General features: G+C 54.4%; 1 protein-coding gene across 3 annotated transcripts in view; it reads right to left on the bottom strand.

Annotated features, from left to right (window-relative positions):
• The window catches only part of RNF144A (ring finger protein 144A), a 120654-nt gene that overhangs the window by 14434 nt on the left and 87146 nt on the right, over window positions 1-19074 (bottom strand). For all 3 annotated transcript variants that reach the window (XM_055327268.1, XM_055327270.1, XM_055327269.1), the window contains 5 exons: window positions 17844-17948; window positions 17628-17688; window positions 11840-12047; window positions 7099-7246; window positions 1431-1520 (listed from right to left, as the gene is read on the bottom strand). In XM_055327268.1, the coding sequence (XP_055183243.1) occupies window positions 1431-1520; window positions 7099-7246; window positions 11840-12047; window positions 17628-17688; window positions 17844-17948 (612 nt within the window). The remainder of the gene's footprint in view (window positions 1-1430; window positions 1521-7098; window positions 7247-11839; window positions 12048-17627; window positions 17689-17843; window positions 17949-19074) is intronic.

The following is a 19074-nucleotide window of genomic DNA, read 5'->3' as shown; positions in this document are numbered from 1 at the left end:
CTGGACCATTCCCCATCCTCCTGGACTGTCCCCCCCTACCTTGACCGCTCCCCTTCCACCTGGACTGTCCTCCCTCTACCTGGACCATCCCCTCCTATTTGGACTGTCTCCTCCTACCTGGACTGTCCCCCTTCTGCCTGGACTGTCCCTCACCCTGGACCATCCCCTACCTGGACTGTCCCCCCTTCCTGGACTGTCCCCTCCTACCTGGACCTGGACCGTCCTCTCATCCACGTGGACTGTCCTCACCCTGGACTGTCCCCCATCTATCTGGACCATCCCCCCTCTACCTTGACCGTCCCCCTTCCACCTGGACCATCCTCCCTCTGCCTGGACCATTCCCCCTCCACCTGGACGGTCCCCCCCTGCCTGGACCTGGACCGTCCCCCCTCCACCTGGACTGTCCCTCACCCCTGGACTGCCCCCCCACCTGGACCATCCGCTCTGCTCTGTCCCCCGCTCCCAGAGCCGGCTCCTCCCCATCACTGTGAAAATCACTCAAAGGAAGCCTCATTAAGATGGCATCAGGGGCCGCAGGCTGAGCTCCCGTGTCCTCAGGGCAGGTAGGGATGGGCACTGGCTCATGGGGAGCAGGGAGCTGCCTCGGGGCCTCCCCGGCGGGGGGAAGGGCAGTGTCCTCCTCCCCACTCCCCGGAGCAGCCCAGACCCCGCAGCTCCCCGGTCCTCCCAGGGCCTCTGATGTCTCCACGGCCTCCCCAAGGCCCCCCTTCTTGTATGAAAGAGCGCCCTGCCTGGGGCTGGCCGGGCCTGGCTGCTCCCGCGGCGCACCCCTAAGCTGCTCCCAACGAAACCCATTTTTGCTGGTCAAATAGCCGGAAGCCTCATTTCCAGGGCGAGCGTCCCTCAGCACCGGGCCAAGGGTACCCCACGCCGGTCCTCCCGGCCGCGCCACCCATCACCTGCCCCGCTGAAGCCCTAGCACGCGTCACGCTGTCCCCGCAGGACAAGGACGCACCTGTCCTATTCCTTGAGGACCTCCAGCCCCCGCTCCAGGGCCCCAGCTGTACCGCACGCAGCCCCAAATCACTGCGCGTCGGGAAGCCCCACAGGCTGGGCAGACGCTGCCAGGCAGAGACTCCCCCTTCCCTCCGTCTCCCCCTTTCCTGGGACTAGCTGGCGCACCTCAAGGGCTCTAGCGGCAGCTCTTCACTGAGAGCCATTCAGGGATCCCCCCACCCCCCGGGGGATCATCGCCAACGTCGTCGGGAGTCCGGGGGGCTGACCAGCCCGAGGGTAAGGAGCTGCACGTGCAACACGAGGCACACGCACCACGACGTGGGGCCGGGGCCACCACCAGCTTAATCTGAGAGTGAGAGGGTCCCGGACGACCCACGCTGCCCAGCTTTGCCTTTCCACAGGGTGCGGCTCTCCCGCCCCAAGACCCCGGGTCCGGCCGAGCCACCTCCTACCTGTGTCCGATGCCAGATGACGGACGCCCTGGAATGGCCCAGCTTATTCCGGCAGGGTCCTTTATCGTAATGGATTAGGAGGAAATCATCCTGGAAGGAGAGACAGAGAGAGCGGGGTCGATGGCAGGTGCCTCCTGAGTTTCCTCAGGCCCCAGGCAGGCAGGGACACGAGAGGGCACGGGTGGCCCGGAGGAAGGGCACGAGCCAGGGGCACTGGGCGGCCTGGCGGGCCCTCCGCCTCCACCCTCCCTGCAGCACCCCCAGGGGCCGTGGCTGGGGGCGCCCTGCTCCAGATTCCAGGGTCCCGCCCTTGCAGGAAGAGCCTCTGCGATGCAGGACTCGTGAACAGGTGGGTCGGGGGCTCCTGGTCCCCCGCAAGCCGCTCCCGGCTCTGGCTGTGTTGAGGCCACGGGCGCGCTTCTGTCTCCACATCCTTTTGTTGCCCGGCCGGCCGGCAGGCTCACCCCCGCACCCGGTGATCCCTTCATCTCTGGTTCATCCTCCTCCACTGGTGCCAGGCTTCTCACCTGGGAAGTGCTTCCCCTCAGCTCGGGCCTCTAAAGCGGCCTCATTACTCAGCGACCACGAGCCACCTACAGCTCCTCCGGCCGACCGGACGGCCCGAAGCGAGCTGGGCCTCCCGGACGCGGCCTGTTCCTGCCCGAGCCTCGCCCCCAGCCCTCTCGGCTCCCGTGCCGGCCCCCAAGCCGTCCCTCCGTTCCTGGCGCTGGACCCTCAGCCGAGGACAGTCGCTAACTACATCCTGGCTCAGCACGTGGCCCCCACACCCAAACCCCTCGCTGCCCCCACCGACCCCGTGGAACAAAGAAACAGCTGGAGACCCAGTACAAAGGAGGGGCCAGTGGCTGTTTACTCATTTAACTGATGGCCTAAACCGCCTCCTCCTGAGAAAGGAATAAATAAATAAGCAGAGGCCCCAATGTCCCGAGAGGACGGGAAGTCACTGTTCCCGGAGGCCTGGAAGGCCGCACATACAGCCCGGCGTCCGGCCCTTCCAATCAGCTCTGCTGGACCAGCCTGGGGGGTCACGGAGCGAGGCCTGCGCTCCGAGACCGGAGCCCGCCTGGAGTCTGCTGGTCCCACGGGCCGTCCCGCCGGGGCCGGGGCGCACAGTGCGCGTCCTGAAACCCCGGCTTCTCCGGGGCAGCGGCAAGAAGGAAGCCTTTGTGGAGGCTTGGAAGTCCCAGCCTGCCACGGCCTGCCCTACCCCTGTGCCCGGGCCCTCGACTGCAGAAGGAAGCCCAGGTGCAAACGAACAGAAAGCCTCCTCTAGCCGGAGCCGCGTCTCCTACGAAGCGATTTCTGACGTCTGTCCACTGTGAGCCCCCCCTTCCTTCAACTTTTTTTTTAAGGTTTTATTTATTTAGAAAGAGAATGAGAGAGAGAGAGAGAGCAAGCAAGAGCAGGGAAGGGGCAGAGAGAGAGGGAGAGGGAATCTCCAGCAGACGCCCACAGGGGGCTCGATCCCACAACCCGGAGATCATGACCTGAGCTGAAATGCAGAGTCAGTCGTTTAATCGACTGGGCCCCCCAGTCACCCCACCCCCCCTTGAACTCCTAGTTGCACTTTCCTTTACGCTGACATTTACCCAGACACGGAGATATTAGCTAATTCCTGGCTACGTCTGGTCTTCCCCGACTGCCTGTCACAAAGCCTTGCACCGTAGGCTGCTGCTGAAGAGCTTGTTTTCTGAAACACAAACCGAAGAAACCGGCAGGGCGATCCCCAGCATCCCCGCCAGGGCTCCGCCACCCCGGGGAGTCCAGGGGCGCCGAGAGGCTCAGGGCGCGCCTCCTGAACAGAACGGGAGCTCGTTCGAATAGTGCCTTCCTCTTACCCGACCAAAGCCCTCTGCGACGCTTTTACAAAATACAGATGATTTCACTGTGACGTCTAGTGGTCGGAGGCTTTGGGCAGAACGACCCCCAGGACCTGCCAGGAATCTACGTGTACCTCTGTGACCCGGAACACTTGCCTAACAATGTGCAGGGAAGTCTCGTTAAGCCCCGGGATGGACACAGAAACGATGGAGTGATCCGAATCTATTGTCTTTTTAGAGACTGAAAGATCAAAGAGTGGACTCTGGTTCGTTCCTCCTGCGGTGCTTTTGGGAAAAGCTCTTAAATCTTCCTGGATTCCCCTTGAGAAAGGAAATCGTTCTGACTCACACAGGAAGAAAGCACGCATTAAATAAAACGGGTGTGTACGACCAGTTGCACAGTGTGGGCACTGAACAGATTAACTTAATAAATGTGAAAATACTATCTACTGCCCCAGAAAAATAAAAGGAAGAAAGCACAAGTGTCCCTATTGACCGTGTGGCAGCGGCCAGGAGGCATCGGAGTGGGAAAACCAGGGAGTGCGACGGGCGCCCCAAGTGAGGGTCCGGGCCAGGTGCAGACGGGGGGAGGGCGTCTAATGGAAGGAAGCCGCCTCGTGGGATCTGTAACTCCCGGACTGTAAGTGTGCCAGAGAGGCAAGTGCAGGGCTCTCCTCTCCTGTCTTAGAAGCACTGCTGGCTTCCAGCCACGCGTCCGCGCACTTGTCTCACGGTGATTGTCCTCGAGAAGTCACCCGCGAGCAGACTCCCTTTCCTTGAGAATCTGCTTTCTGGGGCCACAGGGCCATTTCTCAGCAGCTCTTCGTTTACAAAGACAAACAGGAAACGCTTGGCCAGAGGGGGGTGAGAGCTTTCAGGAAAAGAGCAGGGTGGCGCCACGGGGCCTTAGTTTGGGCAGAGCCAGGGTGGCCCGGGCCTCAGACCTCAAACACGTGGGGTGTTCCTCAGGGGATCAGGGCAGAGTTGACGACCACACCCTTTCCTGTAGCTCATCAGAGCAGTGTTGGGGGGGGGTCACCCCAGAAACTACACCTCTGTCAGCCAGCTGCCAATACCTCCCCGCAAAACTCTTCAAGGAGACTGGCTAACAGGGAGTGAAACTCTCATCTCCCTTCCTTCCCTTCAGGAATAGTTGTAAGGACTGGCAAACTGCAGGCCAACACTAAATGCATCCTAATTGATGTTTTGTTTTGTTTTTTTAAGATTTTATTTGGTCATAAGAGACACACAGAGAGAGGCAGAGACACAGGCACAGGGAGAAGCAGGCTCCATGCAGGGAGCCCAATGCAGGACTCGATCCCAGGACCCCGGGGTCACGCCCTGAGCCAAAGGCAGACCCTCAACCACTGAGCCACCGAGGTGTCTGTCCCTGGGTACATCCTAATTTAAAAATCAGTTTCCTCTCCACAACGGGAATATGTTAAAATACAAAATTACACACATAAGAAAGAAAAATTTGGGATCCCTGGGTGGCTCAGCGGTTTGGGGCCTGCCTTTGGCCCAGGGCAGGATCCTGGAGTCCCGGGATCGAGTCCCGCATCGGGCTCCCGGCATGGAGCCTGCTTCTCCCTCCTCCTGAGTCTCTGCCTCTCTCTCTCTATGTCTGTCATAAAATAAATAAATAAATATTAAAAAAAAAGAAAAGAAAAACTTTATATATAAAATTTATATATATACTGTACACCCAGGTAGTATATGTATGTGAAAACTTGCAGGCCCTAAGGACGTCGTAGTGCCTCAGAAGTCCTCTAAACATCTCTTCTCAACACACAAGATCACAGAACATAGTTGTTTGGATCTAAGCTAAAGATTAATCTTGCCAAACTGACTTATTAAGCTTGCCTTGGGTATGCAAATGAAGCCTCCAGGACACCAAAAGGGTAATATCTTCCCAAGACTCATGCAGCTACATGCATTCTACTGCACATCCAGTCCTTTAAGTTAATAAAGGAACGATAAACATCTCAGAAAAACAACAACCCAAAAGAAGCAATCTAATTTTTTTGAAGGCAGCCTTTAACTCACAGACCTGTTATCTTCTTTAAGATTCCACCTCAAACAGGCATTTACTTTCTCGACAATCTGCAGACTTGTCCTGAGGACGACAGGCTGACTTCCAAAGTTACTCCACTCAGCCCACTGTCAGGGACCCTTTATCTCCTTCACCTTGGCAGCCCCGAGAAGCTGGCCTTTCTGGGCCCTCGGGAGCTGAGCTGACTGCTCTGATGTGGCCCCAGGGAGGGACACTGACCCAGACTAGGGCTCTGAGGTCACAGAGTCAGGGAAGCAGGGGCAGGCTGTGGACAAGTGAGCTCCTCACAAGGTAAAGCAGGAACCTGTGGCAACCCTCCCTCCGTTTAGTTAGATCTTAATGGCTTAATACTATTCACTGGAAGAGCCAGACAGTCAACCTTGCTCCACAAGACAGACAAATATAAATACATAGGCCACATGCCTCGATTTGCTAGAATAGTCACTAACCACAATGATTTTAACAGATGATTATTTCTGCTACTTAAAAAAAAAAAACCTATGCACAGGGGCGCCTCAATGGCTCAGCTAAGCGTCCAACTCTTGGTTTTGGCTCAGGTCATGATCTCGGGGTCATGAGACGGAGCCCAGCGTTGGGCTCGGTGCTGGGTGTGAAGCCTGCTTGCGATTCTCTCCCTCCCTCTGCCCATCCCCATTGCACGTGTTCTCTCTTTCAAATAAATAAATAAATAAATAAATAAATAAATAAATAAATAAATAAAACTATGTACAAATAAACTCTTCTGAAACTAAAGTCAGAATGTGTCATTTTGGCAAGATGCCCATTCTCCTAATACGGGCGAGGAAGGAGAATATGGAACTGAAAAGAAATATCCTTCACATCTGACCTGGAAGCTCCAGAAAGAAAACAAAACAAAACAAAACAAAAAAAAAAAACAGGTGCTTCAGGAGGGGAGGGCCGGGTGCTCCCAGTGGGAATGCAGCATGTGTAGAAACACTGGCATATAGAGTGTTTGGGAAACACTCGGCACAGGGCACGCTTGGGAGAAAGTGGCCATGTGAGGCTGGGAACATCCACTCTGCAAGATGGCACAGAGTGTGTTTTTCTGCCCTGAAGGTAACAACGGGTCAGGGAAGTAACCGTGTGGCCGCCACCATATTTCCCAGTCCCTTACCTCTATTTATCCTTCTTATTCCACTAACAGTCCCTGCTGTGCACTACATGTTTGCGTCCCCCCAAATTCATATGTTGAAGCCTGAATCCCCCATAGGATCCAAAGGCAGGGTCTTTGGGAGGTGATGAGGTTCAGATGAGGTCATGAGATGGGTGCGAGCCCTTATACAACGAAGAAACACTAGTTTCTCTCTCTGCCTCATGAGGATATAGCGAGAAAGCAGCCATGTGTAAGCCAAAAAGGGTTCTCTTGCCTCTCTTGGCATTGGGGTCAAGGGCCAAGAACTGAATCTGCCGGCACCTAATCTTGGGCAATAAGGCTCCAGAACTGGGAGGAATAAATGCCCGTTGTCTCTGGTGTTCTGTTACAGCTGTCGAGCTAAGATCATCCCCATAGACAAAATCTAAGATCCTAAGACCCTGTCCACCTGGGCTGAATCCCAAGCCTGAGCTGACCATTTGCTCCCCAGAACTTCTGATACCACCGCACTCGATGAATTAGTATTTTCAGAAGCACAGAAAAACACCTGATAATGTTATTTCTGTTTCCTAGGCACGTTCTCTAAGCTCCTTAGGAAATGGCTGGTGTGTTTCCCACTCCAAGTCTGAGCCTCCAAGCCAAGCTCAAGGCTGTACTCACGTCCAGAGACTCGAGGCAGTACCAGCAGAAGGCGTGTTTGCAGTTCTTACACATCATCTGGGCACAGCCTTCGTCCCGCTCGATATAGACCTTGCACTTGGGGCAGCGCTTGATGGGTGCGTCGTCCTCCTCCAGTTTGAAAGCAGAGCTGCGGGAGAGATTCCATCAGCGCCAGGCTCAGCGTGGCCCAGGGGAGAGCTGTCGGCACCAGCTAGGCTGCAGGCGTCAGCGCGACTAGAGGGGCCGAGGCCGCTTGTTATTAAATGTCATAAACTGAAACCAGTGAAACAGACTCCGAAAAACAATCACCAATAAAACCCCAAAAAAACCCCACAAAAAAAAACAGAAAACAAAAACCTGTGGGTCAGCCAGCTGGATTTAAGGGAAAAGAAGCAATTATCAGTATATATTAAAGTTTAGGTATGTGTAGACAAAAGGCATTACATACAGCAAAGGTTTATAATGAAGGTGTCTGCGTAATGGGATTATATTCATATTTTATGTCCGTCTTCATATGAAGGACATATACTTTCCAAAGGATCAATGATACCTTTTAAGCACTTCACTATTTTCAGAAAAAAAAAATGTTACAAATACGTGCTCATTGATTAGTTAGATCTACTGGGCTTGTCCTTACAGATTTGCTTTCCTGAGAAGTCTGGTTAGGCTCGCGGTGGTTAGTGTGATGGGGTGTAAGCCCGGGGTCCCGAGCCGGCCCTATGCAGACGGCTGTGCAGCAGCCACGCTGGGCCTCAGCCCTCCCGGGGTGAGCATGCCCGAAGACGAGGCGTGACGAGAGTACAGTGCAGCCTCGGGCATGGGGGAAGCTGGCCGATGATAAATGACAGCAATAATTTTATGCTGCCAATGAAGAGATGACATAGACATTTTGGTGGGATTCCGGAAGAACGTTCATCCCATGCTGTTAAATATCAAAAGAAAGCTCAAAAAATACATGCCTGGGATCGTTGGGAGGAATTAATGGTAAACTGCTATAAGAAGATCTCACTGGCCATGGGAACGCATTTGCTGTATTACCTGAACTCATTACATCAGGCCAACGTCTCCAGGAGAAGAGTGATCTCCCGCCGGAGTGAGCAGCCCCTCCAGAACCTAAAGCACGGACGGGCACACATCCACGGCAAGTGAGCGACCTCCGGCATTTGGAGTGCATTCTGGCGGAAGGATCTTCCACAAGCATCATATATCATGATTAATATAATAATTAAAAAGTGTTTTGAGGGACGCCTGGTGACTCAGCAGTTGAGCATCTGCCTTCGGCCCAGAGCGTGATCCCGGAGTTCCGGGATCGAGTCCCACATTGGGCTCCCTTCATGAAGCCTGCTTCTCTCTCTGCCTGTGTCTCTGCCTCTCTCCCTCTGTGTGTCTCTCATGAATAAATAAATAAAATCTTAAAAATAAATAAATAAATAAATAAATAAATAAATAAATAAATAAGAAAATGAAAAGTGTTTTGACTCTCGGATGAGCCAACTGATAACCAGGAGAGGCTCCTCCTTGGTGAGGCACGAGCTCCAGCAGAATGTGGTTCTGTTCTGTTCAGGAGGGGACTGGTGAGGACATGCTAGAAGGAGGTGGGATGTCCTTGCAGGGAGGAGCACGGGGTCTAAAGACAAGTCCCAGCCATGCCGCTCGGGCATCAGCAGAGTTGGGGTCCCGACCCACTGCTAGAAGTGAGGCTGGCAGCATCCAACTCAGGGTGTGGTGAGGCCTGCAAGGGTTTCCCTGCACGCAGAACACACACCTACAGACCCTGGCCGTGAGGGGCACGTGTGAGTATACTCTCTCTCTGAAAAGGGAACACTGTCCCTAGCTCCAATTCTCCTCTAAAGTGGAGGCAAACCACACGGCAAGCTGGCTGCACAGCATGTGAGTCCGGATGAGCCAGGACGGTCACAAGCAAGTGCCTCCAGGGGGCCCAGGGAAACAGCTCAGCTCTGCGCAATCTCGAGCTGGGCCCTCCAGATGATTTCTGCCAAGAGCCAAAAAGTCACAAGGCACCAAATCCAGTGACTGACGTTGGCTATCGGGTTAGATAACATCATTTTGGTTTGAAAGCTAGTTGTGACCTTCGAGTAATGAGACTAATTTTCTCATGTGACTCATAAGCTCATTTTGAAGGAAATGCCATGAACGGGGCCAGCGTATCAGCGGAGAGCCAAGACCATCTCTCAGAGAGACTTTGTAAAGTGGAAAGAGTTAAGCTACGTAAGTTCTGGTGCGTTGTGGCATGCACGGGAATTTACATCCTACGGACAGTGGTTTCCAAACATTTCCTGGCATCTGAATCACATGTCCGATTGTTATTAATGACGACTCTCACTAGGAACTCAAATTTATGAAGGTAGATGGGAGTCTCCGAGAGCTTCCTCATGATCTGCGTGGGGCAGACACGCGTCATCGTGATTGGAGCCGGTCAGGCGGTGGATGGGAACATGGCTTCAGGGAAGATGGAGCCGAAGAACCCTACTAATAGGACCAGCGGAGCGCAGCCTGGGTTCCTAACGCCACCTGCCTCCAGCCTCAGGACCAGTGTGCAAGAGGACTACAGTACACTAAAAATAAGCACCAACCCCCTTCCCAAGAGCTGGCTGCTTCTCTGCTCCAGCGACCATCAGCAGGTGGGAATGGAGGCTGGCTCAGTGCAGCTGGAGAAGCCAGAGATTTCTATAGGAGATCTTTAGATTTTTAGGCTTCCCCAAAAATGAGACTGGTGAATTTTGATTTAATTTTCCCTGTGTTGGGATCCCTGGGTGGCGCAGCGGTTTGGCGCCTGCCTTTAGCTCAGGGTGCAATCCTGGAGACCCAGGATCGAATCCCATATCGGGTTCCCGGTGCATGGAGCCTGCTTCTCCCTCTGCCTATGTCTCTGCCTCTCTCTCTCTCTCTCTCTCTCTGTGACTATCATAAATAAATAAATTTTTAAAAAAATTTAAAAAAATAATAATTTTTCCTGTGTTGCTTTTTTTAAAAATTTATTTTTTATTTATTTTTTATTTATTTTTAGTTTGCACAATGTGATGTTTTTCATTTTTGTGTGTTTCTGCTCTTTGCAGGGCATACAATGTGATGATTTAACAGGCACGAAGACTGTGCAATGCTTGCCGCCCTCTGCAATGACCTAAATGAGACCAGAACATCTCAGGAGGAGAAATACTAAGTCATCAGGCTCCCAATGCTCACCAGCCTCCGCTTTAGGCTTAAGAGGTGTATCATGGCTGGGGTCCGCCTCCACCCCACCCAGGACGGGACCCTGGCTCTCTCTCACTGCTCATCGTCTTCCTCAACAGAGCGTAGGAACCCACTCACTCACTCACTCCCAGGGAGCTTCTCTTTCAAACAGGTAACTCGGATGCGTCATGAGGAGAGAACCCCCACCTGCTTCCTCTGTACCTGGTCCCCACCCCAGACACCCAGCTCTTAGGTGATGTAGGCGCTGACCGTACAGGAGTGTGTTTCTTCTTGCAAAGTCATGAAGCATTAAGAACCTAAATATGAGGGAGGTGATTCATTCTAGCATTCGAGTGCCTGCCGGATGCCAAGATCTGGGGTGACAACGTTCGGACAAGCGTGGGCCGTGATGGGGGAGCTCAGCCTAGTGGAGGAACCGGCCACATACACAGACGAGCAAAAGCACCATATGGCTGGTGCCGTGACCCACCCAGAGGATCTGCAGTTTGACGGCACAGAGGGTGGGGTCATCAGCCCTGTCCTGGGAACGGGGCAGCTGGACAACGGGGGGATGTGAGCCATGTCTTCGAGGGGGGCAAGATGCCTCCAGGGAAAGAGGGTGGCGAAGGGGCACGCGGGCACAGGGATGGACGTGCAGATGGGAGGAAGGGCCCGAGGCGTGCCAAGAGGATGTGTGCAGGTGGAGCTGCGGGGAGTGGGAGCAGGGGTGCGGGATGGGGAGAGGGGAATGGGGAGCAGGTGGTAGCCAGTGGGGACTAATGGGGAGCAGCTGGAGGCCGCAGTTTTGGGTGGCCAGTGGGAGTCCCTCTACCAGGAGTGTGGCCTCAACGGGTGCAAGGCTGACACCATCTCGGGGAACTCTCTGTGCTACAGACCTTAGAGGACAAAAGTGGCTGAATATTGCCAGTTCCTTAGGATTCATGCTACTCCACTTCAAGGCACCTACAGCGATGGTGTCCGCCCGGGCAGCGGCCTGGGGGTCTGACCAGGGCACAGGAGGGCAGACACGCAGTCGTGCTTGCCCGCAGGTGGGGGTTCTCTCCTCATGACGCATCCGAGTTACCTGTTTGAAAGAGAAGCTCTTCTAGGGAGATGCCGCCCCTTGCTCTCGGGCACCTGGAAACCTCCCCTGGTATTGGTATCCACCGTGCGCCTCCTCTTGCTCCTGTTCCCGTCCCCCTGGTCTCACCCTCCGCACAGTGGAGTCTGGGAAATCTTTAGGTACCACAGGACTTAGAAGCCCTGACAGTAATAAGCCGTCCACACGTCCGTCTTTCTGGATGGGCGGAGAGCGGTCCGTTTCCTGTGCGTCATTACAGCGCCACTGCTTTGCACAGTACCTGACGCATAATCCGCTCTCAAAAATAATCAACCCACCCACCCACCCGGGTTTAAATGAGGCTCAAGAGGAAGAGACTGATCCAGATGCCGTCACGTCTTGCGGAGACGCGTCTAAGGAGGAGCACCCCCCTCTTCCTCGGCCCCAGCCCTCGGCCCGTGCCTCCCGCGGTGGCTGCGCGGCGGGTACCTGGTCTCTCCGGGAAGGAAGGTGATGGGCATGGTCTCCGGGCAGCCCTGGCCAGGGTGCCAGCTGGCTTTGCAGGCGGAGCAGAATTCCATGGCACAGGCCTTGCACTGCACCAGCTGAGGGGTCTGCAGCCCCATCTCCTGGAGCTGGCACACGGCCTGGCAGGTGGAGGCCGGGCACCACGTCCGACAGGGGTCCAGGAGCACCTCTAACACAGGGAGACAAAACGGGACATCAATGTCTACACACGAAGGGTCTTGAGAGGTGCTCGGGCTGAGGGGTCACAGGAGTGTGGGGTTTCCAGAGGGAACGTCCCAGGCTCTCTATGAGACCCTTCAGGGCCTGCTGCCTGCCTGGCTCCTTCTACCCCCCCACCCCCCGCGACACACCGCACTCCTGACCCCACCCCAGACACCCAGCATCCTTTAGAGACGCTGCTGCCCACACCCAGAATGCCGGTGGCCACGGGGAGGCACCCGCCTGCCGCCACATCCCGGCCTCCCGCCCCCAGCCCCGGGCCAGGGTCCAGCGCCCCTTCTGCTCCATCTGCCTCCCCAGGATGCGGCTTCCCGAAGTCAGGCCTCTGGGTGCCTCCCGACCCGGCCCAGGACAGGGCAGGAGGACGCAGAGACAGGAGGGAGGGAGGAACGTGGCCAAACTCTTCTCATCGAGAGGCTCCTTCACCTACGGCTCCCTCCCAAAGTTGAATGTAAGCCACGGACCCACTCACGCCCCCGTGGAATGGCCAGGCTGCCCCTCCCAGCGGAGGCCAAGCGGCCAAGAAGCCCCACGGAAGGGAGTTCAGTGGCAGCGTTTATTTTGAAAAGCAGGCAGCCTCCCGTTTCCACTCCCTCACGGCCTGGTGCAAAACCTGCATTTCTTTGAATGACGGGTCCCGAGCTGCCCTTCCTTGTGAGCCAGGCTGGTCGCTGCCCTGACGGCCCGTCCGGGTGACACCGAACCCTCAGCGAGAGCCCGGCAGGAAACCACAGAGAGGCTGAGGCTCTGCCAAAACCTATCACAGGCCAGAGGCCTGGGGCTATTTTCTAAGGCCCTGAAGTAGGCCACGGGTTTCTCAGCTTCACGGCGGTGGCCCTGGGGACGTAACCCGAGCCCGCGGGCCTCTGCCAGGGAATCCTGGAAGGCAATGAAAGGCCCCCCCGAGCTGCGTGGCCGGGGACTGCCGGCCAGCGGGGTGGGCCGAGGTCACCTGCATCAAGGGCAGGGTTTGCACGCACCGGGATCTACCGCAGCCCGGAGGCTGCACGGGGGCTGGACGTGCACCCGACCTCACCCACAGGCTGCCATGGGGTACGCGGAGGGGAGCCACAGCCCCCGCTCACACGGGAGGCCAGATCCAGCCCTCTAGGAATAAGCTGCGTCAGGTACAACCCTGAAAACCGTCTTCTAGCCCAGGAGCGAGCCAACGTTTTCTGCAAAGTTACAGTGTATTTTAGTCTTGCAGAGTCGTGTGGCGTCGGGCTGATGTCTCAATGTGTGTTCCGATGAAGCTTTACCTGTGACGCCAGGCCAAGGGCCACTGGCCGGGGCTGACCCCCTCCTGCTCTCATCTAACGCCTCCCCCCCAACCTGTTTTTTTTTTTTTTTTTTTTTTCTGGAAGGGAGAATTCATCAGCGGCAGGAAACTACCAAGCCGGCAGGTCTAGGGAAGATTTAGGAGAACCTATTAACGTAAAGGAACTTGGGCATCCAGGAAAATGTGCTACTTCTTAACTGGTCTTCGTTAGGGTCATGCAAAGTCTCTGCGATGTTCACGACCCTGAGCGAAGGGGTAAAATTAGCTCTTGGCATGAGGTGAGAGCTTCAGGGTTTGCTTTTCTAGGAATGTCTGTGGCCATCAGATCCGGGGAGGTGGCTCCGTGGGGCACGCGTGCGGGGAGCTCACCTGAGCTGAGGTGACGGGAGGCGAGAGGGAATGGAAGCTGGGAAGGTGACCCAAGCCCTCCCCTCCCTGGTCTGATTCACCCCCTCATGCCCTCTGCGCAGCTCCTTGTCTTCAGCGGGGCTAGTGAGTGCTTTGGGGGAGCCCAGCTCCGCCCTGGCTAGATTTCAGGGTCCCCTCTGGGCACGGGGGCAAAGCAGAGGGTGGGCCCTCAGGACACGTGGAGGCAAATCCTCAGGCTGCTCTGTGCTCTTCCCCCTCCACACGGTGGTTGGAGCTGGTCTGTCCGGGCACGTCAGCGAGCCCGCCGCCCTCTCCCAGCCCCTGCCCTACTCCGAGGAGCCTGTGGCGTGGGTCGGGGAGGGCTGTGCTCCCCCGTGCCCCTCTGGCTCTGCCCCATGTCCCGTTCATTCTCCTCGCACAGCAAATGCAGCCACTGGGCTGCCTCGTCGTCAAAGGCCCAAGTATCTCATGGAGCGCAGGGCGAGGAGACCTAGTTAAGGTTTCCATGGTAATGACTTAAATTTTGTGACTTCTGCTCCTCGTGGAAGCTGCGACAGGAACTGCCCTTCCCCAGGGGGCAGATTCCCTTTGAGAGAGGGCAAATAACCTGTCCCAACCGGCCCCATGTGCACACCCTTCCCGAGCGGCCAGGGCACCGCAAAGCCTGTGAATCTGGCCCCAGGCCTCCTCTCTCGGCCTTCTACTGACAGTCCATCGTCACCCCCACTGCTGAATTCCACCGGCTGGCGGACAGGACAGGAATCGACCCCTAAGCAAAGCCACACCAGGAAACACCCGAGGGCTCTATCAATCACGTACATGCCCAACAGCACACGTTAGACACGTTCCATCCTATATATATGACATCTAATTTTCATGCAGACCTATCTGTGTATATCCTAGATTTCCAAACAAGGCCAGCAGGGTATTTTCTGGCACACCAGACGAAATCAATCTCCCAAAGACACAGTAACAATAGATTAATGATTAACGAAGATAGCTCTGCTTCTGTAAAAAAGCCCAAGATCAAAAAAAAAAAAAAAAAAGAAAAGAAAGAAAGAAAAATGCTTCTCTTTTTAAACAGGGTTTTCTTGGAGAAGCGTGCTGGGAGACGCGGCGTGCTCAGGGTGCCGTCCAGCCCTGGTACCGGCTCTCACTCCGCCGCTGGCCAGGCTGGCACGCTGGCTGCATCTCGTCCTGTCCTGTGGGGAGACCCCGGCTCTGGTCAGGCCTGATGACGCATGGATCAGCCTGGCGAGTGAGTTCATCCCTCTGGGCGTTGCTCTCATTGAAAGCTCCAAGGCCTTGCAGGACAAGACCAGATCTCGGCATTCATCTGACCTGCACGTGGCTGTCGCAAGGATAAAGCAGCCTGGGAAGCTGCAGGGCCTGCCTCTGGAGCCAGGGACACGCAAAGAAGCACCTGCAGCCTGGCACGGTCGGGGCTCAACCGGGAGCACGGGCGCAGTGCAGCGGGGGCACGTGAGCGAGCGAGCCCCCCTGCAAAGCCTGCGGCCGTCAGCCTCCGGAGTCTCCCACGAGGGCAGCTGGGCTCTCAGAAAGAAAAACGAGCCCACGGCCTCCTTGCCAAAGAGTCCGACTGGAGGAGTGGGGGAGGCTGGACGAAAATCAAGGTGGTTGTACCTGAAACTAATACGACATTGTGGCCAACCGTACTTCCAACTGGAAACAAAAAAGAGACGGTGGCTGTTTTATCAGAGGAGACATTCTAAGACCCATGGAGACAACAGCTGCCACTTTTGCAACGTAAACCGACCGCAGGACCCACGGGACTTTTTAGAACTAAATGTGGTCAGAGGGCCTGAGAGCTGGGTTTTCTTTCTTCCGTGGTGTCCCCCCCGACTGCATTTCACAAGGGCAGGGTGAAACTCGCCTTCTGATCGTATCTCAAAACGTGGTCAACGTACTAGCTGGAGCAATCACTGTACCTCCACCGTTTTAATGTTTCACTGAGACGGGTCTTCGGTCATAAGCCTGAGTACATTTCGTGTTTCTGTGGCTTTTCGCACAACGCTAGCAAAACGCTCTCAGATAATTGTTGAGAGACTTTGTTAAGCGAGGTCAAGATGGCTTTGTCTTTAGGCAAAGTTTAAAAACAAAAAAAAAACTTTTACTAAGCCAAAGCATTTGAAATTACAAAGTTTCACAGAGTTGAAACTATTAGGTAGGAGAATTTTATCCAGCTGCATTTTTAAACGAATTCAAGGTCAGAGAAAGTTAATTTTCTTAGAACCCAAATAACTGCCAGCTTCCGTCAAGATTCTCTCTGGAAAATATTTTCAGAAGAGCCCGAAAGTCTCAGAAATCCAAATTAATCAATTTTATAGCTCCACATGCTGACTTTCCTATCACGTGGCATTACATCTGAACTCTAAACCACCTCAAACCGAATGATATATGCCATTTAAATAAACAAGCTCTTGAAAACAATTTCAATGCCGTCAAAATCCTGTTTGATATATTTTTTTTATTTTTTTAAGTTGGCCACACATGGCCTTTTTTTTTTTTTTTTTCAGAAGTAAGCCTCAAGAAGAAACGCAACTATCTTTAGCATTTCTTAGAAAGGGAAGAAAGAGAAAGAAAGAGAAAGAAAGAAAGAAAGAAAGAAAGAAAGAAAGAAAGAAAGAAAGAAAGAAAGAAAGAAAGAAAGGAAAGAAAGAAAGAAAGAAAGACCTTCCCATATTCACTTAAGCTAGGAATCTCTCCATACTTTCCCCTGCTCTATTCTGCATCCCATTCCCATCTTGGGAGTGTTTTCCTGTATACACGCACCCCAGGATTGCATCTCCATAACGAGCGTCTGATGCCCATGAGGCTTTTTATCAGACCAGGAAGAGGGGAAGAGCACCCTTGAACGATTACAGTCTGAGCTGCAAAGGTCAGAGTTTGGATGTGGTGTCTTGACACCAAAATTCTGCATAAGGAGCTAAACATGTCTGTTACTCGGCTCCTTTTCAGGTGAGCTCAAGGTCCAGGCATAAAACAAAGCCCAGTGGAATGAATGCACAGACCCTTTACAACATCATTTTGTGACCCTGGCACACCTCTGGGAGCCACACCAAAGAGCGGTCCTGGGCATCCAACATGTTCCCATGCTTTGCAATGACCCCTTGAAGATGAGGTCACCTCTGCTCTGCACCTGCCGCACTGTGCTCCTGGGGAACCCTAAGGTCTGCAGCGGGCCCGGCTCCCACCCACGGGGCACTCTGGAGGTGGAGGCGGTTCTGGTCTACACTGTGCCCTGCCACCCACTAGCGCTGGAAAGCTGGATAAATGAGTCAGCCTCTGTGGATCCCACGTTAACAGAAGATGACAACCTTGCAGGCCTGTCGGGCACAGGGAGGGACTCAGGGCTCAGCGCCTACGAGTCCAGACCTGCAGCAGGTGCGTAGTGAGTGCAAAGGGACGGGCTACACTTTCCTGGCAGGATGTCTGTTGTCCTATTTTCACCTACGCTTGGCCTCTGGATTTCCTTCTACGTCTTTGGATCCTTTAAATTCTGCATTCTCTAAGAATTTAGTCCCCAAACCGTTTGCCCTGGCCTGCCTGAGAAATAATCATGCCCCATGAGGGTCAAATCTCTTTAAAACAACCCCCTGAGCCCCAAATCCCTATAAACAAGCTGTGTTTCGTGATTCCTGCTTGTTACCAGTGGAAGCCCAACAAAGGCCTTCCAGCTAGAGCTCTGCAGAGAATTCAAAATGACAATTACATTTCAGAAATCTAATTTACATCGACTCTTTCACTTCCACTGTAGCCAAACAATGTACAACTGCATCCACCAAAAGCATCCCCCCTCCCCCGAGGTATCTGGACTCCACCACAGGAATCCGTAACCGGGTAACACGCTGGGGTACCTACCTCTTTCAAATTGTAGCTTTTTGTATCTTTGCATAATCTCTGCTGCAACCATGCACTCAATCTAAGAAGAAAAAAAATACAAATAAGAAGTATAACAAGCTGGGGGGGGGGCTAGAAACACAGCACAGGTCGGCCCAACGAGAACCCACGACACGGCGAAGCCAAGCAGGGCACACTTGCACGCGTTAAAAACCAGGTTTGATCGGGTGCTCGTGCCTCGTCCTCCTGCAGGTGGCCCTGTTTAGGGCAGGCAGCATCAGGACAGCTGATTGCAGTTTCTAATCCTTCTTTGATCAAGAGCTCGACATACTGTTTCAGGCACTGAAAAAAAAAAAAAGAAAAAAAAAAAAGCAAAGAGAAGCATCGGTCAACATCTTTACTTCCTTAAGGGTGAAGACGCAGCAACGCGTAAGAAGCGACGCACCGAGCACCCTGTCCCGACACAGCTTCTTATTTTCACTGTGTAGCCCACAGCGACCACCAAATTAGAGGTTCTGGCCACTTGACGAGTATTTGTGGGGTGTCCCCTGTTCCAGGCTGGTCACAGACCTAAGGCCGCGGGTGTGACCCCTGCACGCAGCCTGGGCAAACGCCAAGCCAGTGAGTCTAACCGGAGGAGGAAAGGCGGAGAGAAAGGTCGGGAAGCAGTGATTCTCAAATGTCAATGTATCAGACGTCGGGCACTGCACGCGTCTTTTATATTCCATTGTTTCGTGTGCCCCTTAGATCATTCTTACAGGAGAGGCGGGAGGGTTTCACCTTTCAGGTGTGAACATGGAGTCACCAAAGAAGGGGCTTGCCGGGGGCACCTGGGTGGCTCCGTGGTTGAGCATCTTCCTGTCCAGTCCTCCAGCCCGCTTCTCCCTCTGCCCGTGTCTCTGCCTCTCTCTCTGTGTCTCTCGTGGATAAATAAATAAAATAGAAAAAGGAGGAGGAGGAGGAAGGGCTCGGCAGCGTACCAGGACAGCAAGGGCAGAGCCTGGCTCGACTCGGGAATGCCCCTGCGCCCCCCGCGAGCCCGCGCACAGAGGCCCAGAGGCCGGTCCTCGCTCATCACCGCCCACTCACCCAGCAGCTACCTACCTACTACCACCCCACCTACGTAAGGACTCCCGAAAGTCTCAGGTCAGTCCCACAGAAAAAGTGGGAGGCGCAGTGGAGTTCTCCCGAGGAGGATGAGGCCGTACACAGCACCGATTTACTCCCGCCTCAGTCTACCATCCTGGGAAGCCCAGACCCCCCTGAAGAGCACGTTATTAAAGCGCTATCAGAAGAGATCCGGCCTCCCCGGCAGGCTCCCTACCAAAAGTAAGGAGACAGAGTCAGAAGAGCACAGGAGCTGGGACCATCCCGTAGAGAGAAACCAGCGGAAAACATCTCAACGGCGTCCCGGGATCACCTTGCAATCACAACCCCACTCCAATATTTGAGGTTAGTGATGTCAGCA

Source organism: Nyctereutes procyonoides, unplaced genomic scaffold (genome assembly GCF_905146905.1).
Source record: "Nyctereutes procyonoides isolate TBG_1078 unplaced genomic scaffold, NYPRO_anot_genome, whole genome shotgun sequence".
Taxonomy (NCBI): Eukaryota; Metazoa; Chordata; class Mammalia; order Carnivora; family Canidae; genus Nyctereutes; species Nyctereutes procyonoides.
This window is presented reverse-complemented; position numbering and strand designations above follow the sequence as displayed.